The sequence below is a fragment of the Durio zibethinus genome, chromosome 28 (genome assembly GCF_047325235.1).
Source record: "Durio zibethinus cultivar Kanyao isolate XHJ-2024 chromosome 28, ASM4732523v1, whole genome shotgun sequence".
NCBI classification, from domain to species: Eukaryota; Viridiplantae; Streptophyta; class Magnoliopsida; order Malvales; family Malvaceae; genus Durio; species Durio zibethinus.
In genome coordinates this window covers 12,843,165-12,871,080 of record NC_143189.1, presented here as the reverse complement: position 1 = coordinate 12,871,080, position 27,916 = coordinate 12,843,165, and the positions used below count along the sequence as shown (strand labels likewise).

The window sequence follows — 27,916 nt, the reverse complement described above, 5'->3', positions numbered from 1 at the left end:
TGAGAATTTACCTCATGAAAGTCATCTCTTTTAATTCTGGTGACAATTCGTCTATTTGGTGCCACTTCTTTATTCTCTGGAAAAAATTTTCTCCGATTTTCACCTTCATTTAAGTCATCTTTATAGGTTTTCAGCTTAAATAACCCCTTTTGACTCAAACCATCCTTTTCGGGTTTTCAATCTGAATCACTTTCTTTCTTATTTTTATTATTTTTATTATTTTTATTATTTTTAATTTTTTTTATATTTTTTCTTTTTTTTAAAGCAAAATATTTTTGGACAATGTTTAAATTTACATGATTTGGTAATTCATCTCCGTCCATTTTTATAAGGATCAGAGCTCTACCAGAAAAAACTTTTTTTACTATATATGGACCTTCCTAATTGGGCGTCCATTTTCCTCTATTGTCATGCTGACATGGCAAAATCCTTTTCAAAACCGATTCACCCTCATGAAAGCATCGGGGTCATATCCTTTTGTCATGTGCTCGCATGATTCTTCTTTGATACATTTGTCCATAACTGAGTGCTGAGAGCCTTTTCTCTTCAATAGGATTCAATTTTTTGAAATGATCCTAAACCTATTCTGCCTCATCCAATTTTGTCTCCATCAACACCCTCAGAGAAGGAATTTCCACTTCAATTGGCAATACAGCTTCCATCTCATACACTAGTGAAAATGAGGTGGCCCCTATAGAGGTTTGGATTAATGTTCTATAGGCAAGCGAAGCGAAAGGTAACTTTTCATGCCAATCTTTATATGTGTCAGTCATTTTTCCCAATATTTCCTTAATGTTCTTATTCGTAACTTCCACTGCATCGTTCATTTTTGGGCGATATGGTGCCGAATGATGATGCTTGATCTGGAACTGTGCACACAATTCTTTCATCATTTTATTGTTTAAATTGCTAGCATTATCTGAGATAATCCTTTTCGAAAGACCATACCAGCATATTATCTCTCTTTTTATAAATCTACATACCACTGATCGCGTAATACTAGCATACGAAGCTGCTTCCACCCATTTTGTAAAATAATCGATTACCACAAAGATAAATCGATGCCCATTTGAAGCTTTTGGGGTTATAGGTCCGATCACATCCATTTCCCACATGGAGAAAGGCCATGGTGGTGTCAAGATGTGCAGTGAAACTGGAAGAGAGTGAATTTTGTTTACATTTATGGCATTTATGGCATTTTCTGGCATTTTGGCATTTATGACATTTTCTGGCATAACTGATGCAATCATTTTCTATTGTAGACCAGTAGTAACCAGTTCTCATGATCTGTTTGACCATCATATGCCCATTAGCATGTGTTTCACAAATTTTTTCGTGTATTTCTTCAAGTATCATTCTTGCTTCCACAACATCGACGCACCTTAGTAAAATCTGATCTCAATTTTTTTTATACAAGATTTCTCCATCGAGCACAAAACCTGCTGCTAATCTTCAAATGATCCTCTTATTATTTTTTGAAGCCTACATGGGTAGTTTTGACACTTGATATATTGTACAATATCATAATACCATGGTTGTCGATCTATCTCTTCTTCCACATTTAAACAGTGAGCTGGTGAAACTTTCATTTGTACTATAATGGGTTGGATTCCCACACCATTATTTAATTTAAACATCGCTGCCAAAGTGGCCAAGGCATCAGTAATCGAATTTTCTTCTCAAGGAACATGTTGAAAATGAATCTCTTGAAAATGTTTCCTCAAGCCAACTATGTGCTTTTGGTATAACACTAGTTTCGAGTCCCTGGTCTTCAATTCACCGTTTAGTTGATAAATTACCAAGGCTGAATCCCCATATACTTCTAGTGTTTCAATTTTCTTTTCAATGGCCATCTGTAACCCCATGACATATGCCTCATATTCGACGACATTGTTTGTGCAATTGAAATCTAACCTTGCGGTACATGGGTAATAATTTTCTTCTGAAGATATTAGCACTGCTCCAATGCCATGCCCCATTATATTGGATGCCCCATCGAAAAACATTTTTCATACTTCTCTTATAGGCTCTTTATTTTCATCCTGTAAGATTGTCATCAAATTTTCATCTGAAAAGTCAAACTTCATAGGTTCATAATCTTCTATAGTTAGATCAACAAGAAAATCAACAATTGCACTCCTTTTTATAAATTTTTGTGTCACATACACAATATCATATTCTGAGAGCATGACCTGTCATCTCGCTAGCCTGTCTGATAAGGATGGTTTTTCAAAAATATACTTGAGTGGATCTAATTTTGATATTAGCCATGTTGTATGGTAGAGCATGTATTGCCTGAGTCTACGAGTAGTCCAAGCCAGGACACAACATATTTTTTCTATTTGAGGGTACTTAGCCTCGTACTCTGTAAACTTTTTACTCAAATAGTATATAGCATGCTATTTCTTGTCAGTTTCATCTCTTTGCCCTAATACACATCCTATCGATTTTTCTTGAACCGTTAGATATAAAATAAACGGTCTTCTTGCAACTGGTGGAACCAACACCGGTGGGCTTATCAAATACTCTTTAATCTTTTCAAATGCATTTGGCATTCTTCATCCCATTTACCAGAATTATTTTTACGAAACAACCTGAAAATTGGATCACATTTCGAGGTAAGTTGGGATATGAAGCGAGAAATATAATTCAATCACCCTAAAAAGCCTCTCACCTCTTTTTGCGTACGTGGCGCTGATAATTCTTGAATGGCTCAAATTTTATCAGGGTCTACTTCTATACCTCTTTCACTGACTATAAACCCTAACAGTTTTCTAGATTTAACATCAAAAGTGTATTGGGCTGGATTTAGCTTGAGCTGGTATCTTTGTAATCTTTCAAAAAGCTTTTTGAGATTAACAACATGATCTTCCCTTTCCTAAGACTTAGCTATCATATCATCAACATATACCTGTATCTCCTTATGTATCATATCATGAAATAGAGTGACCATCGCTCTTTAATATATGGCACTAGCATTCTTTAGCCCAAAAGGCATAACTTTATAGCAAAACGTGCCCCACATTGTTACAAATGTAGTTTTCTCCATATCTTCACGAGCCATTTTGATCTGATTATAGCCAAAGAACCCGTCCATGAATGAAAAAGTAGAGTGTTTAGCAGTGTTATCCATAAGGGTATCAATATGTGGCAATGAAAAGTTATCCTTTGGACTGGCCCTATTTAAATCTTGATAGTCCACACACATTCTAACTTTTCCATCTTTCTTGGAAACTGGGCTATATTGGCTACCCATTCAAGGTACTTGGCTACTTCTAAGAAACCAACGTCAAATTACTTTTTTATTTCTTCTTTTATCTTCAGCAACATTTTTGGCTTCATGCATCTCAACTTCTATTATACTGATCGACATTCTGGTTTTAAAGGCAGCCTATGCTCAACTACTTTTGTGCTAAGTCCTGACATATCCTGGTAAGATCATGCAAATACATCCATGTACTCTTACAGTAGATTCATCAACTTTTGCTTCTCAATCGATGATAGTAAAGTACCGATCCTGACTTCTTTCTTATTGTCACCATCTCTCAAATTTAATGGGTCAGTTGATTCCTGGTAGGGTTCTATAATTTTCTTCTCTTGTTTCATCTATTTTAACAGATCATGAGGTAAATCATAGTCTTCTGAATCAACATCGTTATCAAGCTCTCTAATATGAGTCAAATTTTCAAAATCAAACCCGGTGTTATTGCCTAGGTCATCCATAATGTTCATTATTAGAAAACTTGAAAATGGGTATAATCATAAAAAAATATATATTGATCTTGGCAAAGGCAAAGAGAATGGTAATGAGAGAAAAGAAAAATGAAAAATAGAGAATACGATATAAGTGAAATGCATTACATTCATCATTTTATTAAGACAATGAAAATAAGCCCATACACTTAACCTCCACATGCTCTTGGGCAGAAGCAATTAGAATTTTTGAGTTTAAAGGTTCAAGGACAACAAAAATGGTACACCATTCTTTGAGTCTCCTAAAAAGAAAAAAAGATCTCTTCATTTTGCATACTCATTCATCTGCTTTCACGTGAAGTTGTGAGAAAGCTTCCTCTAATCCCATTACCAGTCCTCCTTGTTCAACTCCTGTCGACCCAGGATAGATATGCCCGACTGAACGAAAGGTTTTATACAAATAAGAGAACACCATTTTCCCATCAATCAAATCTTATCCTTTGAGGTGTGCCATTCTCTTTTCTTTTTTCTTTAGCATTACATTCTTTTTATCAATAGTCGTAGGCTTATAGCCTAACCCCCATCTTTTTTTATTTTCAATCAGGCATGGTGCTCTTGTGATCCCTTGTAGAGCTTTTTCTAAGCCTTGCCCAGCTCGCCAACCCTTACCAGCAGTCTGTTTAATCACCATATTTGTAACTTTTGACAATTGAGGGATCGGCATCCTTGACCCTTCTCTTACATAAGTAGCATTTGCTACTTCAAAAGCTCTAAAAAAACATTCAATTACTTATTCTGCTGTCTTAATATAGGGAGTTGTTAAGGTTTTTATTACCAATAAGTCCTCTTCACCATCCACACAGACTTATTTTTCTTCTATGATGAATTTTACCTTTTGATGTAGTGATGAAGTTACAGCTTCGATCGTGTGAATCCAAGGTCTTCCAAGTAGACAACTATATGCTGGAGTTATGTCCATTACTTGAAATATGACATTGAAGGTACAAGGACTAATCTGTAATGGGATCTCTATATCGTCAATTACCTCTCTCCGTGCCCCGTCAAATGCTCTTACAATCATATAACTATTCTGCATGTGAGAGGGATCCACTGGAAGCTTCGATAATGTCGTTAGAGGTATAACGTTAATAGATGATCCATTGTCAATCAGCACTTTGGCCATAGTGTGAGACTTGCACTTGACAATAATATGTAAGGCCTTAATACTATCATGTCCCTCCGGAGGTATTTCATCATCATTGAATGTGATAAAATTCAGGGCTATAATATTCCCAACCATGTGGTCTACCTTCTCAATAAAAATGTTATGCTCGACATAAGCTTGGTTGGGCACTTTCAGCAGAGCATTCTTATACGGCTCAAAATTCAATAGTAGCGACAGTAAAAAAATACGAGCCGACAGTTTATTTAACTGATCCACCATACTGTACTTACTGTGTTTAATGATTTTTAAAAACTCGCAAGCTTCTTTTTTTTATACCGATTTGTTAACTTACACTTTCGAGCTTACCATCGATTGAAAATCTTGGCTTTCTCTTACGTCTTCTTCTCCTATGTTGCCTTTCCCTTTCCTGGCTTTTTCTAACATTTCAAGAGTGTAAATTTGACCACTTTGAGTCATTCCTCCTATTCTTGCTATATTGGCGGTATTCTCCATGCTTGGATTACTTGAGGTCATATTAGGCCCTCGCATCACTACATCATAATCATATCGTCATGGGACTACTTTGTTGGTCTGATAAGGGAATGGATCAAGGACATGAATGGTCATTGGTGTCTTGAGAGAGAAGATAATGTTTTCAGTTAGGGGCTTTGGTTTCTCATCATAGTAAATAGTGAGGGGTTTAGGGATAAAAGACTTGTTAGGACACTCGTCACCTACTGTATTCACACTATTTCTATCATATTCATCATAGAATTCAATGATGGCCTCATCCATCAAGCTTTGTAATGTTTGCTTAAAGATCTCACAACTTTGGATCGAATGTCCAATTGTTTTCCCATGGTTTTACAAAAATGGTCAGGGTCTTCATGACTGCCATTGTTATCCAAAAATAATAGTTGAATTATGTCCGTCTCATATAAACAGTCATATACCTATTCAAAAAGGGTCCTCACTTCATCCGTGCATCTTTTAATCTTCATATATTTTTTCTTACCCACCATATTGATTTTTCTTTCGGTGTGATCTAACAAAGGATTTCCATTAACATTTGGCTTGAATTTAGTATCAAAAGACAAAAGCCTATCATTTATCAAACCTTGCACCTTGTGTTTAAATGCCATGCAATTTTCAATAGAATGTCTTGCAACTCTATAATGATAATCACACTTGGCGTTAGGGTCATACCAACTTGGGTAAGGTGGTCATAATGGTTTCGCATAAGTAGGAGCGACAAGATGGCCTCTCATTAACTTAGGGTACAAATCGGTGTAAGATATAAAAATTGAGTCAAAATGAGGTCTTTCTCGATTGTTATTAATCTGTGAGTTTCTTTGATTGCTATTTGGGTAGGTTGGTCAGGTAAATGGTTGAGCTGAAGGTGCAGGGGTGTAATTGGATGGTTGAGGGCTAAAACTTGGTCTGGTTAGCGGTTGTTGGGGTGCTCAGTAATGGTATGGTTGTTGAGAGATTTGGTTTATGGCAGGGTAGTTAGAGGGGTATAGATTATACGGGACAAAAGGATGGTGTAGGGGATTTCTGTGAGTGACAGCATGTGTCTCCTGCTCTTTCTTCCTTAAAGTAGCTGTCTTCTTTTCAAACCCTTCAATTTTACCACTTTTGATAGCATTCTCTATCATCTCCCTTGAGATTACCATGTCAGAAAAGTTTTTCATGGCATTTCTTACCAATCTGTCATAATACGGAGCCTTCAGTGTATTGACGAATAGCATAGTTATCTCTTTTTCAGTCAGTGACGGTTGAACTTGGGTCGCTACATCTCTCCACCGATGTACGTATTCTTTGAAAGTTTTCATCAATTTTTTTTCTATATTTGTAATGACAGCCTATCAGGGGTTATATCCAAGACGTGCTTATACTGAGCAAGAAAAACTTTGGCCAAGTCCTTTCACGAACGGATCTTGCTTCGATCTAATTACATGTACCATTTAACTGCTGAACCAGTCAAACTATCTTAAAAATAGTGTTTCAATAGTTTATCATTATGGGTATAACCTATTATCTTTATACAAAATATGGTGATATGAGCAGAAGGACACTTTGTCCCATCGTATTTTTCAAAATCTGAGGTATTGAATTTTGGTGGGATAACCAAGTCAGGTACTAGGCTGAGCTTATTGGCGTCAATAACCCCATAAATGTCATTACCTTCAACTACTTTAAGCCTCTCTTCAAGTTGGTCATACTTGTCTCGAATTTATGAATTTATAACAGGTTTTAACATTTCATGAGACTTCTCTTGCTCAATAAGGTCATCAAGATTTGGTACCATGATGCAATCGACTGGGATGGGTCCCGAATTGGCATTCAAATGGGTCGGTTGCTGACTTGCAGAATGATTGACATAAGGGTATAGCTGTGCACTTGGTGGTTATATATGTATACCCCGAGGAACTTGAACCTGAACTTAAGGTGGAGTGAATCCCGGAGGGTATAATGGCTCTTCCATATTAACCTCATCTGCTGTCCTTGATGCATCAGCAACTCTTTTTCCTTTTATTGATCCAATCAACAGTTGTCTTAATTTAGCCATTTGTGCTTCAATGCTTTGTTGTATTTCCATCACTCTTTCTCGTATCTCCTTCTATGCCCTTTTGACTTTTTCAAATCTAGCTGTATTTTTTTCTTCCATGGCTCGAGTCTGAGAACGAGTATTATATCTATACGAAATTGACAAATTCTAGTTCCTTGGCTTTGCTATCCTTGAACCTTAGTTTATTAACTATGAATTAGATCGCATGATATAATGTCGTTGATATTATTGTTAGTATGAAAATGTATGCATGAAATGAATGAAATGCAAATTAAGGTACTGTTTTGGATCGATCGAAATAAAAAGAAACTTTCATTAACCATGGAAGTCTTTATACATCATCCGATCATTCTTGCATTAAAGCCATACAAATATTTGATTTGAGCATATTGCTCCCTAACTTCATACAAAAAGTGTAGTAATCTTTGACTGTAGCCTTGGGTTGGTACAATCTCATTCCAGTGCTTCCGTATTTTCAACCATGTTGCTTGCTTTTCCAACAGCCTTATAGATTTGAGTAGTCAGATGTTCGATGTATTGTTGCCTCCCTAAACTTTTCGCTCTCCACATCTCTCGAGCATCTACTTTCATATTGTAAGTGCGAGCCCAATAGTCCTCTCTCTCTTGCCACTCAGTCAAAATCTTGTCTATGTGACTCTGATTGCTTGTCAATTGAAGCTCCAAGCTCATTAATTCATGCTCTAAGGCTTTTTTTTCACTTTGTAAATGACGTTCTTGTTTTGCTCCCTCTTTAGTTTGGCATTTAGCTTTTCACTTTCTCTTTGGTGCCTTGTTATCTTTTTAGAAGCTCCTGAAAGTTTTTCTTTCCATTCATGCTGTTCTTTAGTGAGTGTGGAGATCATTTCTTTATTCTCTCAAGCTTTGTTCTTTCAATATTCCACCATATCTTATAGTTCTTCCACATCCTTCTTAGATCCCTTCAAAGGCCTACTATCCAACCTCAACTTCTTATTTTCTTGATACAAATTTTACAGATCCTTTTTCAATACTTTTCGTTCTTTAGTCAACTTCTATACTGTATCATCTTTCATCATCAAATCATATCTTAGTTGGTTAACCTGATCCATCATAGCCATTTTTTCTTTCTCTAACTTTTTCTTTTCAATCTTAAACTCTCGTTGAGCTATCTTAAGAGTCGATAATACTGGTACTAAAATAAGAGCTGACAAATTCTCTGAAACATCAGCTGGTAGAGGTCTAATTTTGTTAACCTTTTTCATCCTCCATGTAAGGTAACCTTCAGCAACGTTATCTGTGAATCTAGCTGGGCTTATTCGGTTGACCTGTTTCTATGCTTGGATGATTTCATGAACCTTTTTCACATAACCAGGTGTTCCATAATCAAACTCGAGTGAATCGAGCTTATGAGTCATAGGGATGAACTGTCGTGAATCATATTGTCTTTGAACCATAAGGGACCATAACTCACTGTCCCTCATATTCCTAACAAAGGTACCCATGACTCGTCTTCACAACTATACAAGATAGCCATCGGAAGCATCCATGGTGCCCTCCATGTTACATCCTCGCTCGTGAACTTCAAAAAGAATGTCAACCACTGACCTTTTATCCAATTTTTTCTCCATTCTTTGGCAATAAACTCCTTGATAGGACTGAAATGCACAGAGAATGGCCGAAATGATGTCTTTTTTTTCCCTCAAAAATGGTTTCTAAGTCAGACAAAAGGTAATTGAGCACACCCTATAAATCATCCTTTACTCTTTCTTCGATAAAAATTAAGTGATCTAATAATCTCTGCCAAAATAGTTGGTGAAGGGTTTATATCTTTATCTAATTGCTCAAAGCAATCAACCACTGATGCTTCTATATGTCTTAAAACCTTAGGGAATATCATCAATCCATAGTTGGCCAAAGCAAACGCATCCAACCCCTGATCAGTATCTATATACTTTCTTATGTACTCGAGCAGAAAAACTGATAGAATGGTCTCAACCCCGTTCTTTTCTTTCTAGTGCTTGCCTATCTCTTCAACCTCCATTTGCATGATCTTGGCCAATTTTTTCTATATCTGATAGTCTTATGCTCTTTCCAATAGATCTTATCTTGATTTGTAGACTTTATCCGGAGTAAAAAAGAATATTATTTGATCGTGGAGGTCAAGTCTTCTTGGTTGCATATAAAGCATCGATAAGATGGATCCCAGAACTGTATTACGACTCTCATCAACTGTTCATCAACCTTTATCGATATAAGCAGTGTCGCATCCCTGTATTTCTTGGAAAAAAGATTCTTTTCTCTCTGTTCTCCACTGTTTCCAAATGGCTTCCAATTCTGATATATTATTCTGACTGAGATCCATATGCACTGACTGTGGTAGCACTGATATGTGACCATCTACTAAGCAATCTCTTTTTTTCCCTGAGTACCTTCTGAATGGCTTTTGACCTCTAAGTAGCTCTTACACACAAACGACATCCTTTAGGTTTTCTAAAAGTTTTTCTTGTTGAAGATTGGTTCAAAACAATACGCTCTAAAAATATGGTACCTATATGATGCATGCAACAAAATTGAAGACAATAAAACAAATCAATAATGTAAATAAAACAAATAAATAAAAATGAGTAAATGAATGAACAAGTATAACATATGTCATAACAGAATATACATAGTGTCCTAATTAGGTAATTTTCTCGTAAAAGGGATAGTATGGCTCTATCTTAAAGTTGGACATTACAGCTCACTCTATGTCGGGTTAAGATTTACGTGTCTAAAGGTTCCTAGACTATTCCTCACATCATCGTCCATTATAGACTAGTAAGGCTCTCCAATCCTCACCCATTACAGGCTATTAACGGAATGGGTTCAATCTGAGTCGAAGTGTTTCGCTAGCAAATGCAGAGGTTATAACCTCACGAGAGCGTAGCTACTTCACTTCCTTTTAAAAGGGATAGAGCTTGGGTTTAGAGCTCATGCATGAATATGCAGAGTGTGTGCAAAATAATGTATTACTTAAAATACCATAAACATAAAATTAAAATAAAAATGACAACTAACATACAATTTAGCTTATTCAATAACCTATATTTTTTAAAAAATCAAAATAAAGGAGATTAAATGAAATGTCAAATAAAACCAATTAAATCCAACGATTCTTAATGGCGCATAATTAAAAGTTTTGGCTTGACTCTCAAATTAAAGTCCCCAGCGGAGTCACCAAGCTGTCATAATAGTTTTGGGACCGCCAGATGTAAAACAAGTTTAAAATTTGAGAAAATAAAAAAAGGGAGAGTCACCACCAATCTTTGTTAGGGTGTGATTGGCCACCCAAAAGGTTATCCTTTTAATAAAACTATAAAAACGGGTTTAAAGTTTATCAAAAAGATAAATTTCGGTCTACGAAAAACCAAGTTAGGTCCGAGAGTCAGTTACGCGTGGGGAAGGATTAATACCCCTACAACGCCCATAAATTGATTCCATTTAATTATGCACTATTTTCGGTGTTGGATAAAAATTGTTTTAATTTGAAATTTAACACTAATTCCTTTCACTTGAAAAAAAATAAAATTTTACTAAAATATTTATTTAGAACTATTGAGAAAATCTTTAAGTTAAAGAATTATCTTAAAATTCTCCATTGTCTACGCAGAATTTAAAATAACTCTTTTCATCTAAGATTTAACACAATAATCCTTAAAATGAAATAATAATCTTTATAGAAAATAATTGTTAGTGACTCTCCAACATCTAGGCAGAGTACCTAGAATTATTTTTTTAGGAATGTTATTTTTTTTTTATTTTATAATATCACAAAATGATTTTTTTTAAGTATTATTATTTTTTTATTATAAAATATTTTATCATTGAACAGTAAATTAAAGAGAGAATAATGCAATCAGTTATTGATGATAACATGCTAACATATGTATGCTAATGAATGTCATGTAAAATGTAATTTAAGAGTTGGATTTTTAAGTATAATGAGACCACCCCGACTCTTCAACATCTAGGTAGAGCTTAGGTGCAACTATTTATATTTAAGATCCCAATTTTATTATACTTTTTATTTATTAATCTTATTATTAATGTGAATTAAGAACTCAGTGTGAAAAACTTAATGAAATAGAGTTTCCTAAATACCCCATCATTTAGGCAGCATTCGGGAACAAACCATCTCATACGAGACTTTCACATGTGTCCTTAAAGTTTTGAAATAGATTTAGGGTAAAATTTTAGGGTTTAAGTTTAGGGTTTGGAGTTTAATTAAAACGTGACCATATTTAAAAATCTCCATTATCTAGGCGGACTTTCAGAGCAAGTTTAATTTTTTTATAATTTTTGAAAACTAGTTAAAAATTTCTTATATATATATATATTATGAAAATTTATTAATAATAATTTTCCAACATCTAGGCAAAATTATTTGTTTGAAAAAATATTTTTTATTCCCTCCAACATCTAGGTAGGGAAAATAAAAAGCTTATTCCATTATTATTACTATTATTTAAACATTTTTAATGTATTTTTTAGCTATTATTTTATATGGTTTTCATTTTATTATTATTAATAACAATTAGATATTTATCCTAATAAATTTAAACATTTATCATACATAAATATAAAATAACAAAAATAATAATATATAAAAAAATTTAGAAAAATTTTTTTTTTACCTAAATCGGACCAGTCAACGGTTCGATCAATGCTGGTCCGGGCAGTCTGACCTGTTCGATAGTTGGATCGATGGTTTGGGTAATCAGCGGTTCAAACCGATTCACTGACAGTTCATTTGAACCGGTTCAAGGCTGGCTGAAACGGGTCATCGGGTCGGGTTGCACCGATCTCGGGTGAGGTTCGATCCATGCGCGGATCCTCTACGCTTGAAACGGCGTCGTTTTGGTCATATGCTCAAAATGACGTCATTTTGGTCTTATGTTTTCTATAAAAGTCAGATTTTTTTTCTTTCCTTAGTCTGTTTGGTTTCACAAAAAAAAGCCTTTAGGGCGGTCTCTGGTCTCGTCGAAATCCGGCGCTGTGCCTGCGTCGGTCACTGTGTGAGTTACCACTGGCGGTGGTCATCGGTGACTGAAAAATGGTCAGAAAGTCACCGTAAATTCCTCTGGACGCCCTTTTTCCAGATCCGACCTTTGTTTTGGCTTGAAAGTGGCTTGACCGTCGTGAATCTGTCTTCAAAGTTTCGGAGCTCTCATCTTTTCTTTTCTTTTTTTTTGTGAACAAAAAATGATATATCTTCCTTCTTGCAGGTAGCTTGGCATTGAGGTTCCTCCTTGCAGGGAGGACTGTGTTGTTTTTTTTTTGTTTCTATTTTTTTTGGCTAGATTTATTTTATTTTCGGTTTGGGTATTTTGGGGGGGTATTTGAAGTTTGGTTTTTCTTTTTGCGTCGAAATGAGGGTCTATCTGGGGCTGTTGAGGGTGTTTTGAGGGGGGAAGAGTTCGTCTAAGCTCCAGGGTTTTCGTGGGTAGATCGAATGGGTTTTTTCTTTTTTTTTTAGAGAACCAAGAGAGATTGAAGGGGAAATGGCTGGGGATTTTAAAGGGCTTCAATTAGGGGGATCTGGGTGGCTGTAGGGTGGCTGTAAATGGGCTGAAAGGGAGCTGGTCAGGGGGTGTTAGGGGGCTGGTCGGGAGGTTGACAGGGGCAACGGCGCCATACCAACCCCTGGTTTTTATCTCATTTCCCTTCTTTTTTTTAATTTAATTTAATTTTTTAAATTTGTAATTATTATATATTTTAAATATTTATTATTATTATTAATATTAGTATTAATATATTTAAAATGGAAACAGTAGACTTGGACAAAATCGGTGTCTAAAAGTATCACATATAAACTTATTTTCAAAAAATTTTACATGAATAGATTCAACAATAATATTAATATTTAAATCAAGAAGTCTATATACTTTTGAATTCTGCGCATAACCAATAAAAATACTTTTAATACCTTTAGGTCTTAATTTTGATTTAAGAGGATTAGGTATTTTATAAAAGGCAATGTACCCTCACACTTTAAAATAATCCAAATTTGGTTTTCTGTCATGATTCCAAAGTTCATACGGTGTCTTCAAGAATTTATTTGAAAGAATTCTATTATGTATATGGCATGCTGTTAAAAGTGCTTTTCTTCATAGATTTAGAGGTAATTTAACATTTAACAACATACTATTTACCATATCAACTAAGGTTCTATTTTTCCTTTTGGCTAAACCATTTTGTTAAGGTGCATAAGAGGCTGTCTTTTGATGAATAATTTCATTATCTTCATAAACAAGAGAAAATGAATATGAAAAATATTCACCACCCCTATCAGTTTGAAGAATTTTGATTTTCTTCTCCTTTTTATTTTCAACAACTAATTTATATTCTTTGAATTTATCAAAAGCTTCATTTTTTGTTCTCATTATATTCACAAAAGTATAATGAGAACTATCATCTATAAATGTTATAAAATACTTTTTTCCTCCCCTTGTTAATAAACCATTTAACTCACAAATATTAAAATGTACGAGTTCTAAGAATTTTGTATTTCTTTCAGCTTTAGAAAAATGTTTCTTAGTCATTTTTGCTTTAACACAGATTTCACATTTAATGTCATGATTTTTTTGGTATGTTATATAACCATGCTTAGTCATATGATTCATATATTGATAATTTAAATGTCCTAATCTAGCATGCCATAAATAAGAAGAATGCTTAACAATATAAGCAGAAACATTTTTTATTTCATCAATACTTAGTTTAAACATACCATCATTGGAATATCTTTTTCCAATGAATGCACCATTTTTGGACACTATAACTTTATTAGACTCTAGTACAATCTTAAAGCCTTTCTTACATAATAGATTTGCAGATACAAGGTTATTTCTAATCTCAAGAATATGAAAACATTAAGTAAAGTTAGTTTCTGTCTTAAGGTGAATTTCAATTCAACCCTTCTTTTCCCAATCACTTTGGTAGGAACATAATTTCCCATAAGGATGTTTTCTAGTCTATTGCATTCTTCATAAGTCTTGAACTACTTTTTGTTATTGCAAATATGAATTGTTACACCGGAATCTAGCCACAAATCAGATGACTTATTTGTAGTAGCCATATGAACTTTAATGATCATTCCAATTTGCATACCAGTCACCATTGTAACAAGTTCATTAATTTCTTGCTCAATCAGATTGGCCATGTTTTCAGAACTAGAACCAATCTTAATTCCAACATTTTTAAATCTACAATCTTTAATCAAATGTCCTTTTTTTCCACAATAGAAACACATTTCATTCTTGTTAATTTTTTATTTCTTAAATCCATTCTTCTTGACGTTAAAATTGTTTTGAAATTTACCAAACGGCTTATAAGTTTTCTAGAATTTTGTCCACTCACATAATTCACATTAGAACCTTTAAGAAAGAATGCATATCTTGCACAATTTTTGCTTTAATTTGTATGTGAGTATAAAATTCTTTAAAGTGAAAGTATCTATTGAATGCAAAACTTTCTTCCTATATCCATTCCAAGAAAGAAAAAGCTTTGACAAAATAGCTCCAACTTGAAGGGAATTAGGAACCTTAATTTTTAGCTCATTTAACTTAGAAACCATAATTTGAAATTTGTGCACTTGGTCCATGATTGGTTTGTCATCAATTATTGAAAATTCAAAGTATTTCAAAGCCAAAAACTTATCAGTACCTTTCTTTTCGTTCATGCATTTTTGTTCAAGAGAAGTCCATATCTCTTTTGGTGTTCTAATATTTTTGTATAGGTCATATAGATGATTAGATAATGAATTCAAAATTTAACCTTGACAGACTAGTTCATCCTTTTCACATTTGCCTCTTATTGCCTTAATAGCATTATAATCTTTAGAAGTTGGTTTTGGAATTGGTTTCAAATTTGGATTAAGTACATAAAACATCTTTACTGTAGTCAACAAAAAACCATTTTGTTCTTTCACCTAGTGTAGTTTGATCCATTAAATGATCAAATTTGGTTACATCTTGATTTTAAAAATGAAAATTCATGCTTGATTCCAAATCTATAGCAACAGTAAGACAACAGTAGATATAGTATCCATAATTGCCTTTAAAATTGTTAGAAAATTTAAGAAAAACAAAAATAATATGAAAGAAAAATATATGGCTTTGAGGTGTGAAAAACATTATCTTAAAGGCAATTATGCCTATATGATACAACAAAGCCTTAAAAACTCTCTAAATAAAAAATAGTAAAATTGGTCAAGCAAAAAGATCTATTTATAACAAATGAACAGTCACTAATTAAGCAAATTCAAAATGTCATGACATTTTATATAGTCATGTTTTTTTGTTTAAATAAACTTTATTTAAACAGTTATGTTTTTTTTGTTCAAAACATGTTTATTTAGAATTGATAATATTCTGAAATAAATAAATAAATAAATAAATAAATTTAAAAGATTTAAAAAATTAAATATATTTGCCAAACAAGTCCAAGTGCCCTAAGTGCCTAAGTACTTATCTTTTAACTTTTAAAGTTGTTTGACTCACTAGGAAAACTTTTAGCAAGCTCAAATTACTTAGCCCACTCCAACACTTAGCTTAATTACTTAATTAACATAAGTAATCTCTTTTAAACCACATATAAATGATCTTTCTACTCAATATCAGATGTACCACATTCTAAACTACCAACAGTAGTTTTAGTTGGGGATAGGCTGTGCTTCATTAGTGGCTCAAGAAAAGAAAAATAAGAATAACTTCATGGAATGTGCAAGGTATTTGTGGGGATTTGAATGCACAAACTATTAGAAGGATGATTAGGGAGTCCAATGTTGAAATGGTGTTCTTGTAGGAAATTAAACTGGTTTCTTGTGAGGATAGGGACATTGACAAAATCTGGTTGAATGGGAATGTTGATTGGTCTTTCAGCCTTGTAGAAAGGATATCAGAAGGTTTATTAGTAATGTGGGATAAATAGTTTTCAAGAGAGAAACAATTTTGGTGCACAATAGGTTTATTTTGTTAAAAGAGAATTGGCAGCTTCATTATTTTGGTTGTATTCTAGTTAATGTGTATGCTTCATATAGCTAGGAAGATAAAAAAAAAGTTGTGAAATGAATTGATTGAGTTGAAACCTGTGATGGGTGGAAATTCGTGTGTTGCTGGAGATTTTAAAATAGCTAGAAATTCAGAGAAAATGAGAGGCTATTCCTTGGATAGGGTAGGGATTGATGACTTTAACGAATTCATTTAGCTGGGTGAGTTTATTGACTTACCTCAAAAAGATAAAAAGTTTATATGGTAAGGTGTTGGATCAAAAAGAAGTATAATAGATCAATTTTTAATTTTTTGAAAGTGGATATCAAAATTTAAGGATTTAAGCCAAAGAGGGTTGAAAAGGTCATTATCCGATCATTGTTCTATGTTACTCTCATCTGAAAAAGTGGATTGGGGCCCCAAGCTGATCAAGTTTCTCAATTGTTAGTTGAATAACAGAGACTTCGAGAAGGTGGTCATTGAGAAGAGGAAGTCCTATGACTTTGGAGGGGGACTCCAAGCTTTAGATTAAGGGTGAAATTAAATAAATTAAAACGGTTTATTAAACAATTGAACAAATAGGTATTTGGGATGGCGGATAATACCATAGCTAAATTGGAAGGGAAACCAGAGGATATCGATAAAATTGGGAATGGTAGGGAGTGCTAAGTATCTAACTTAAAATCAATTGATAGTAAATGAATGGGTTTAATTTGAATATAAAACTATAAAAAATTGAATATTTATTAGATGTGGGATAGCATTACACCAAAAGGTCCTCATCACTTGTAGGTGGAGATAAAAGAAGCTTACTATGTGACAAATGTGAAAAAGGCAACAGAAAGAAATCTTGACTTTAATATCACATTAAGCATCAAACTTAAAACCAATTGGTAGTAAATGGAAGGGCCCTTATTAAGCATCTAATTTAAAATCAATTGGGAGTAAATAGAATGGTCCAACTTGAATATAAAACTACAGGATGTGAGATAGCACCACTTGAATAGTTTTCTATCTTGTGTAGGTAAAGATGAAAGAAGTCTTTCATGTGATAAATTTGAAAAAGGGTAAGATAAATGAAATCCTGACTCTAATACCATATTAAGCATCCAATTTAAAACCAATTGACTATAAGTGGAGGAGCCCAACATGAATTTTAGACTAGAAGATATTAGATATTTATTAGATGTTAGATAACACCACACTAACAAGCCCCCATCAGATGTAGGTAGAGATAAAAGAAACTTACTATGTGATAGATTTGAAAATGGTGACAAAAGGAAATTCAGACTTTGATACTATGTTAAGCATCTAACTTAAAATTAATCGATTGTAAATAGAAGGACCTAATTTGAATATAAGATTACAAGATGTGGGATAGCATCACTTTTGTTAAGCAAAATACCTCAATCCAATCAAGTCAACGGAAGCATAATGAAATAATTAATCAAATGCATAAGATATAATAATTTAACGTGGTTCAGTCTAACCGACTTACATTTACTAATGAAAAAAAAGATATACTAGTTGTAGAGAATTACAAATATACAAATAAAATCAAACACTCATAACTAATACCCATAGACCCTCTCAATCTTCTCTAGTCCTATGGAGTATTCTCAACCCAAACAAACATATACCTATGTGCACCATTTCAACTCAAACAAACACATACCCATGTGCACCCATGCATTATACTTATGTGGATCATTTTAGTCTCTTCTAATCCACTCAGATGCACCATACATACGTGGTCCCTCTCAGTCTTCTCTAGTCCACTCACAAACATACAAACATACATACCCATAAGATGTAAATCTCCAGTAATCTTATAGAATATCTATCCCATAAAACTCTATAACTCTCTAACATCTTTTTTTCATATTTAATCCTGTAGAGACTTCATTTATTTATAACCTTACAAACTTGCCTACTAAGAATTCTTTTTCTCTTAAAATTCTTTTTCTACAAGTTTTTTGTCCATCAAACAATATCTAACCAATCCTAAAAAAATCTCTTATGGGATTTAAGTCACTATTCCCAATAATCTCTATCTTTACTCAAATTTCATCAAATCATCTGTTTTCATGCTAGACATGCTTTGCTTTACCTATAGTGAAAGTCTCACAATCATTTTCTCTTATGTGTCTGCATGCTTAATGCAAATCGATCTTCAAAATATGAACCCGAACTTTTTTCTTGAGTTAAGCTCCTTTGGATTTATCTCTTCTTATGGCTTAAACCTTAAGCTTTTTCCACATTTTGAACCTTTAACTCTGAAACCACTTGTTGAGGATTACCATAGCTTTGATACCATTTGTTAGGCAAAAAGCCTCCAAACCAATGACACTAGCGAAAATGAAATCAAACAATTAAATAATCATACAAGAGATAATAATTTAATATGCTTCAGTCTAATTGACCTACATCCACAAATGAGAAAAAAAATCCACTAGATGTAGAGAATTACAAACATACAAATCAAATCAAAACACTCATAACTAATACCCATAGACTCTCTCAATCTTCTGTAGTCCTATGAAATATTCTCAATCCAAACAAACACATACCTATGTACACCCTTTTAACACAAACAAACATATACCCATATATATCCATACATCATACCAATGTGGACCATCTCAATCTCTTCTAGTTTACTCACATGCACCATACTTATGTGGACCCTCTCACTCTCTTTTAGTCCACTCATAAACATATAAATTTACATACCCATAAGAAGTAAATCTCTAGTAGTCTTATGAGGTGTCTATCCCATAAAACCTTACAACTCTTTTACATATTTTTCTCATACCTAACCCTACAGAGACTTTACCTATTTATAACCATACAAACTTGCCATTAAGAATCTATTTTCTCTTAGAATTCTTCTTTTGCAAGTATTTTTGACCATCAAGCAATATCTAACCGATCCCAAATAAATCTTTTATGGGATTTGAGTCACTATCCCTAATAATCTCCATTTTGACTCAAATTTTATCAAATCATCTATCTTCATACTAGACATGCTTTGCTCCACCTACAATGAAAGTCTCACAATCATCTTCTCTTGTGTGCCTTCACGCTTCATGCAAATCGATCTTTAAAACATGAACTCGAACTTCTTCTTTAAGTCGAGCTCCTCTGGACTTGCCTTTTCTCATGGCTCGAACCTTCAACTCTTCCCACATCTTGAACCTTCAACTTTGATATCACTTGTTGGGGATCACCACATCTCTGAAATACTTGTAAGGAAAAAAGCCTCCAATTTAATCACACCAGCAGAAGTAAAATTAAATAATTAAATAATCACACGAGAGATAATAATTTAATATGATTCGATCCAACTGACCTATATTCATTGATGAGAAAAAAGATCCACTAGTTTTAGAGAATTATAAACATACAAATCAAATCAAACATTCATAACTAATACCCATAGACCCTCTCAATCTCCTCTAATCCTATGGAGTATTCTCAACCCAAAAAAACACATACCCTTGTGTACCATTTTAATACAAACAAACACATACCCATATACACCTATACATTATGCCTGTGTGGATTATTTCAATCTTCTCTAATCCACTCACTTGCACCATAATTATGTGGACCCTTTTAGTCTTTTCTAGTTCACTCACAAACATATAAACATACACACCCATAAGATGTAAATTTTTAGTAGTCTTATGAGGTGTCTATCCCATAAAACCCTAAACTCTCTTAGATTTTTTTTCATACCTAACTCCGCAAAGACTCTACCTATTTATAACCACACAAACTTGCCTATTAAGAATCTCTTTTCTTTTAGAATTCTTCTTTTACAAGTTTTTTTATCCATAAAGCGATATCTAACCAATCCTAAATAAATCTCTTATGGGATTTGAGTCACTATTTTCAACAATTTAATAGGCCTCTATCATGTGTAGGTCAAGATGGGAAAAGCCTTTCATGTAACAAATTTGAAAAGAGCAACGGAAAGGAAATCGTGGCCTAATATCATGTTAAGCATCAAACTTAAAATCAATTAGCAATAAGTGAAAGAGCCCAACCTAAATATAATATTACAAAAATTTAAATATTTATTAGATATGGAATAACACCAGAGTAACATAGAGTTAACTGAGGAAGAGATACAGTTGAATAAGGAAGTTACACAACAATTGTGGGTGGCACGTTGGAATAAAAAAATCAATATGGAGGCAGAAATCTAGAGAGAAATGGATTAAAAAGGGAATAGGAACACCAGATTCTTCCATTGTAAAGCAAAGGCAAAGGCGAGAAGAAATTATATAGGAGGACTTGACATAAATGGGGAGTGGGAGTTAAATCCGAGAGCTGTTAAAATAGCGATAGTAGACTATTTTAAAAACTGTTTTGAAAGCAATGACTGGGGTAGACCTATGGTGGAAGGCATAGAATTTTGTAAACTCGCATCGGTGCAAGCAAAGCTATTGGAGGCCCCATTCTCTGCGAATGAAATGAGACATGCTATCGAGGAGTGTGAAGGATCCAAAGCTCCAGGACCGGATGGTTTCAATATGAATTTCTTCAAAAAAGTCTTGGAATTTGCTAAGAGAAGAGATCATGGAGTTCTTACCAAACTTCCACTCTCGTGGTAAGATTGACAAAACTAAATTCATCTTACATAGCCTTAGTCCCTAAAGTTTCTAGTCCTTTTTCCCTGAAGGAATATAGACCCATTAGCCTTGTGAATTCATTATACAAAACTCTTGCCAAAATTTTATCCAACAGATTGAAGGAAGTCAATACTCAGAGTTCTTTTATAGGAGGGAGGCGGATAATGGATGGAATTCTTCTTTCTAATGAATTTATACATAGTATGAAGAAGAAATTATGGAACAATGGGGGGGTCCTCTTGAAGGTTGATTTCGAAAAGGCATATGACTGCCTGGATTGGGATTTCCTCTTGTTTGTCATGGAAAAGATAGGTTTTGGCTTGAAACGGAGAATATGGATTAAAGAGTGTATCTCTACAGTCAGAGTCTCAGTTCTCGTAAGTGGATCTCCTACAGTAGAATTCCCTATCAAGAGAGGGTTGAGACTGAGGGATCCATTATCCTCTCTCATGTTCATCCTGGCAGTGGAAGTGCTGCATAAGCTTCTAACAAATCTGAAGAGAATAGGTTGTTTAGAGGAATTACTTTGGTAGAGTCGGGTTTTAGCATTTCACATTTACGATTGGCAGATGACACAGTAATATTTATAGAAGTTAGAGAAGATCAAGGGAGGAATGTTAAGAGGATATTAAGATGTTTTGAGGTAGTTCGGGCCTAAAAATCAACTATTCCAAATTGAGAGTGTATCTTGTTGGTGTAGAGGAAACAGTGGCTCAGCAAGTGGCAAGCAACCTGCAATGTGGTAGGAGCTCCATTTCGTTCCAGTATCTAAGAGTTCCCTCAGGAGCTAATCCCAGAAGCATCCAGATATGGGAATCAGTGGTTGATCGAGTTAAAGAAAGGTTAGCCCTTTGGCAGAGAAAGTATTTATCTTTCGGAGGTAGAGTCATTTTAATCAACTCAGTGCTAAATACATTACTAATATATTATCTATCTATATTTAGAGCTCCCAATGGAGTAATTAGGTAGTTGGAAAAGCTGAGAAGATCGTTTTTATGGGGAGGAGGGGACGATAAACAGAAGATCTCTAAAGTGAAGTGGGCTACTGTGTGTAAACCAAGAATTTATGGAGGTTTGGGAATTTCAAATTTGGTAAATAAAAACATTGCATTTTTGGGCAAATGGTGGTGGAGGTACGGGTTAGAAAGAGAAGCTTTGTGGAGAAGGCTAATCGAAGCAAAGTATGGCAGAGGTGTATTACAATGGATTTCGTTCGAGAATCTTACAGATAAAATGTCATATGTATGGAAAAACATAGTGAAGCTCAAGAATGAGGAAGGTGCAAACAATCTGATAGGTGTTGGAGGCTATAGGTGGATAGTCGGGAATGGGACCAAAATCCTATTCTGGTTGGATAAATGGATAAGGGAGCGACCACGCAAAGATAGGTTCCTTAGACTAATCATATTAGTACTGGATAAAGAATGTAAAATAATAGATGTTGTCGATGGAGTCACAGGGGAATGGATTGCTCTATTTAAGAGACCTTTGTTTGAATGGGAAGAAGATCTCTTGAAGTGTTTACTGGAGATGGTAAAAGAAGTCGCATTGAGACCTAATACCAGGGATAGCCTGGTGTGGGAATCTGACAGAAGTGGCAAGTTCTCAGTTAAACAGTTTGTTTCAACTTTGGATTTTCTACAATGCTCCTCGGATCAACATGTACGGTTCAATGCTATCTGGAAGTTTAAAGTTCCTCCAAAAGTAAAAAACTTTCTATGGCTTGCTATACTAAACTTAATCCTCTCTAAGTGCTTCATTAGAACTAGAAGTGTTAACTTTGGGGATGGTCAGTGTCTGTGTCATTGGTGTGGGGTGTTTGAAGAAGACTGTGCTCGTATTTTAGTGTCTTGCCACAACTCAGGCTATTTGGTGCTATGTATTCAATTGGAAGGGTCTGACTTGGGTTATACCTAGTGGAGTTGAAGATATGCCAAGCCAGTGTGTGGGAGTCCCTTTTGGTGGTGTGACAAAAAAAGGGTAGTTATCTGTGTCCGAAGTTAGTTTTTGGTCAATCTGGCTATCAAGAAATGAAACAGTTTTTTGAGGACAAAAGATGGGATGGTGAGGAGATTCTATTTCTAATTAAATTGAGGTCATTATTTTGGATCAAAGCTATTGAGGAAGGCGCCTGGGTAAATGAAGCAGAATGGTGGTCGAAACCTGGAGTGCATCCTGTAGGCGTAAGGAATGCTAATAGAAGAGATGGAACCGAAGTGTTAATGTGCTAAAATTCAACGTGGATGGATCTGCAAGGGGTAAACCTGATCCGGTGGGTGTGGAGGGGTGCTGAGAGATTCAACAGGGAACATAAGAGGCTTGTTTTATGGTCCAATAGGAGAACATGATTCTACATCGCTGAAATTATGGCCATAAAATAGCCCTGGAAGTGTTCTCCTCATCTCCATGATGTAATCAATGGGCCTTAATTATAGAATCGGACTCAAAAGTAACTATAAACTCAGTGCTAAATAAGGATTCATGCCCTTGGACGCAGTGAAAAGAATTCGCTGAGATTGATCGCTTAAGAAAAATCATTGGACAGGTGGATTTCGTGGATATATACAGGAAGGCTAATTCTTTTGCTGACTCTTTGGCAAAAATGGGAGTGGACTCCCCTGTCTTATTCCATGCGTGGTTATGAATGTATGTAGGTGTTTTTCGATTTGAGAAGTAATGATTGGGTGTTGTAAAGAATGGAAGCTATGCCTCCTTATTAAGAGGAAGCTTTCTGCTTTGTATTTTGATCTCTATTAATAATATCATTAGCTGAGAAAAAAAAAAGTAGTGTTCATTGCTTTTTTTATCTTAAAGATTCATGGCATTTATCTTTTAGTTGTTTTAGTTTGAAATATTAGACAAAATATATTGTAGGTCATACATAATGTAAATAAAAGAAAAAACATTGTATGTCATCGAAAATTATTGTAGCCCATGAATGGAGAACATTTCTTTATTTCATATCACAATCAATTACGTATATATTAAATGGTTTCAGAAAACAAAATTATTTTTTTGTGAATGAAAGAAATAAAAAAGTGGTTGGCATTTTAACTTTGAGAGAATTCACATGACAACACTCACCATAAGTCATCTAATGATGCCCTTTTTATATATTTAATAAGTTAGTGATACCATTCGTATTTAAAAAAAGAATATCATCCAATTTATTGGGTAAAATCTAATTTTATGGTGTCACCACTTTGTTTGATTTGATATTTTAGAAATAACCTATATACATTATTGATGACTTACAAATTTGCAGAAAATTTCAAGCTAAATCAACTAAAAAACAAATAGCATGCATGTTTAAGATAAAAAAGAAAAAGCTATGAACACTACTAACTGAAATTGACATTAAATTTCAAACAAAAAATTTGTATTATTCACCTAAATTAAACATATGTAATTTGCTTGTATTTATAATTTCTCCATCTTCATTTTTCTTTCAAAATTCTAAAACTACTAAATCAAATGATATAAGAAACTATCTTTTAAAATGAAATTCCAAATAAAAATTATTAAGTAAGAAAGTTGGAATAGATATTGTGAAATAATGAAATAAAAAATAGTAAAATTAACAAAGTATGAATGGATGAAAAATTAGAATTTTTTTAATAAGAAACTCGAAAAAAGAAAAAAAAATTGAAACCGTCGGTGAATTTAAACATGTAATCAAGCCAAATTGAATTTATATAGTGAGAAACTTAAGTTCGATTTCTAATTCGAGTTAACTTTAACTCAAATTTGATTCAAAATAAAGATCGAATTATTAAAATTTAACTAGGCTCTTTATTATAAAAAGAAAAGTGAGTTTAATTTATATATTTGTTTGATTATGTATGTTCGAGCTCGGACTCAAATTGAGATTTTTATTAATATAATAAAAAATTAAAAAATAAAGAAGAACAACATAAATAATAAAATCTATGAAGAAAAGTGTAACAACACATCAAATTCCTAGAAATAGTTATCAGACACTATAAAATTAATAAATCTGCAGCATAAACATAAGGTTAAACAAATCCATTTCTAATAAAAACCAAAAATATATTCAATAAAGATAAAAAAGAACTATCCTCTATCAGATAAACGGTAAAAAACCAAGTTTCAAGCAAAGCTAATAAATTAAGAAAGCATCATCTGCAGAACTTAAAATTGAATGCATAAATGATGAAAAAATAAAAAAGAATTCCAAAGTAAAAACATCTTCATATATGTAAAAAATAAAGGAAGAAGTTGAAAAAAAACATAGCATTCTCATCTCCAATCTAACTCTACTTGCCAAAACATTTTTCCTCTACCGCTCAACTTTTATTTGAGCTACCTTTTCCAAGCGATGACATCACTAACTTTATCAAACAGGTTCCTTTCCTTTTCTATCTCTTTCTCTAGTTCGATGAACTAAATGCAAACTCACCCTTTTTTCCATGAATTGATATAGAGAATCAAAGTTACCAAAAACCCAAGAAAAGATTGGTTGGCTACTATTGTTGGGGCTTGGGATAGGATTGGGAGAGGAATGGGGCACCGTTTTGGACCAAAGGAGAGAGAGAGAGAGAGAGAGATGGCTAGTTGCTACATCGACGTCGAAAAGGATTCGGAGAGATTGAAAAAAGGGGCACCACAACTAGCTTTCTAGTTCAAGGGGAATAAGACCAAAAAGAAGTAAAAATGATTTAGGTTTTTTAAATGATGTATATTAAGGGTAAAATAATAAATTAATAATAAAAATATATACTAAATTAAAAAACTTGATTAAACTCGTGAATTATTCAAGTTATATATTAAGATATTCAAATTTGACTTTTTCGATAATTTAAATTATTTGAGCTCAAGCTTAATTTGACAATAACCAAATTAAATTTGAATTTTTTTTAATTAAATCTGAGTAGCTTGCAAGTATAAGTATCTTATTTACACCTCTAATTGAATTGTATTGTATCTTGGATATGGGATGTAGATACCAATCATATGTATTGAAAACAATTCATGTAAATGCCAAAATTATCATAACGTGTAAATTTGAGAACTCAATTATTAGATACAAATAATGCAGTTGTGACTATTTGTTTTTGTCAAATGTGATTGATTATATAATTGAATATATTCTCCATAAAAAAATCTTAAGCTTGACTAAGATTTTTTAAAAATGATAAGTTGTAATCTACAAAAAAGAACTAAATCCGAGAATACGATTGTACACGGGAAAGGTAACAATAGTTTTACAACACCAATCCAAATGACAATACCAATTAATCTTATATTATCATAAAATTTTCTTAGCTAAATTATATTTTCACTTACATAAATACAAAGCTAAGTAAATGAGAAAATGAACTAGAACAAAAGGTAAATGCATGCTGCAAAATGTAAAATACAGTAGCTAAGTCAAGGTAAAGACAAATTTGAATTGAAATTGAAGTGATGAAAATGCAAAATGCAACTAAACTTGCAAAACCAAAAATATAAAGCTACAATAGAAAAACTATGACTTCAAGAATGAAACCTAATTCCAAATGTTAACAAATTTCATGAAATCAAACTTAGGATTGGAAAAACAAGTAAAGAACCAAAGTAAGAACAAGTTTGAACTCCAAATGTTAAGCCAAAAAATGTAAAAATTCAATATACTAGTTGGAACCGAAAATGAAATTAAAATCTGGAAAATTGAAGTTATGTTGGAAAATTTTGATTTAAGTTACAGAGAACTAATGATTACAAGCTATAAATTGAAAGAACATTCAACAGACAATATGAGAATTCAATTTGAAAAACAAAGACTAAAAGGTAATTGCAAAGTTCAATATAAAAGCTTGAAAATCGTAACTTCTTGGAAAACATATGATCTAAATCTAAATGTTGCATAAACACATGATCATGAACTGGAATTTTAAGATAAACTAAAGAACTAAAAGGAAAATGATTTGAAGAACAAAAAGTGCAAGAAAATGTAAGATCTAACTAAGAAAAACCAAAACAGAAATTGAAATTCCATCCTAAACTCACTGATTTGATAAGAGACAAATTAGATCTAGAAACTTCTAATAAAAATGAACCTAAACTGAGCTAAGGAATGATTTATCAACAAGTTTGCCACAAAATTCAACAATAAAATCGCATAAAATAAGAGGAATATCAACTCAATGAACTCTAAATCCAAACAGTGCACAACTAAGAAGAAAATAGAGCCTGAACAACACAATTAATCCAAACAGCTATCAAAATCATGAAATAAATTGAAAAAAAATGGGAATAAGCAAGACAAAAAGTAAATCTAAAAGATCAAAGGTTGGAAGGATTAAACAATTTTCCAAGAGGAGAGAAGAGTCGTGCTCAAAGTTGGAGATCATGCTTGGACTGCACTGGATCCAGATTTCAACCTCAAATTATGAGAATTAACTGTATTGATTAGGAACAAATTTGATGCTAATTTTTTACTATGTTGAACCTTTATGAGTTACAAAATTGTGAAAAAAAATTGGAGCAAAAACAGGTACGAAATGATTGAGTTCTAATTAAAACATTGCAACTAGATCAAATGTGAAAATGCAAAAACAGATTTGGGATCAATGAGAAAACTTGAAAATTTGAACTGGAAATCAATAAAATATCATAAAGCACACTATAAAATAGTTGAGAAAATATAAAAGTACAATCAAAATCAATAGAAAAACATGAAGATCAAGGGCTATTTAGTTGCTAAGAAAGTAAAATGCATTAAAGGAAAGTGCAAAAATTAAAGAACAAGAAAAATAAAATCCTAAGCTAAAGTCTCCCTAAAATAGCTAGCTCCACTCCTATTTATAGGCATGTGAGTGGTGAATAGAGCCCCAAA

At 33.3% G+C, this 27,916-nt stretch overlaps 1 protein-coding gene across 1 annotated transcript; it reads left to right on the top strand.

Annotated features, from left to right (window-relative positions):
- Positions 1–20,841: 20,841 nt before the first annotated feature.
- On the top strand, positions 20,842–22,995 carry LOC149510780 (uncharacterized). Its single transcript, XM_089757089.1, has 4 exons — positions 20,842–21,056; positions 21,281–21,585; positions 21,779–21,920; positions 22,212–22,995. The coding sequence occupies exons 1-4, from the start codon at positions 20,842–20,844 to the stop codon at positions 22,993–22,995; spliced, it is 1,446 nt and encodes a 481-aa protein (XP_089613215.1).
- The last annotated feature ends 4,921 nt before the right edge of the window (positions 22,996–27,916 follow it).

Coding starts and splice junctions, on each gene's coding strand:
- LOC149510780 (XM_089757089.1), top strand. CDS start 20,842: ATGGTGGAAGGCATAGAATTTTGTAAACTCGCATCGGTGCAAGCAAAG. Junction 21,586..21,778: donor AACAAATCTGAAGAGAATAG/GTTGTTTAGAGG, acceptor TTGTTGGTGTAG/AGGAAACAGTGGCTCAGCAA. Junction 21,921..22,211: donor GTTGATCGAGTTAAAGAAAG/GTTAGCCCTTTG, acceptor ATGGTGGTGGAG/GTACGGGTTAGAAAGAGAAG.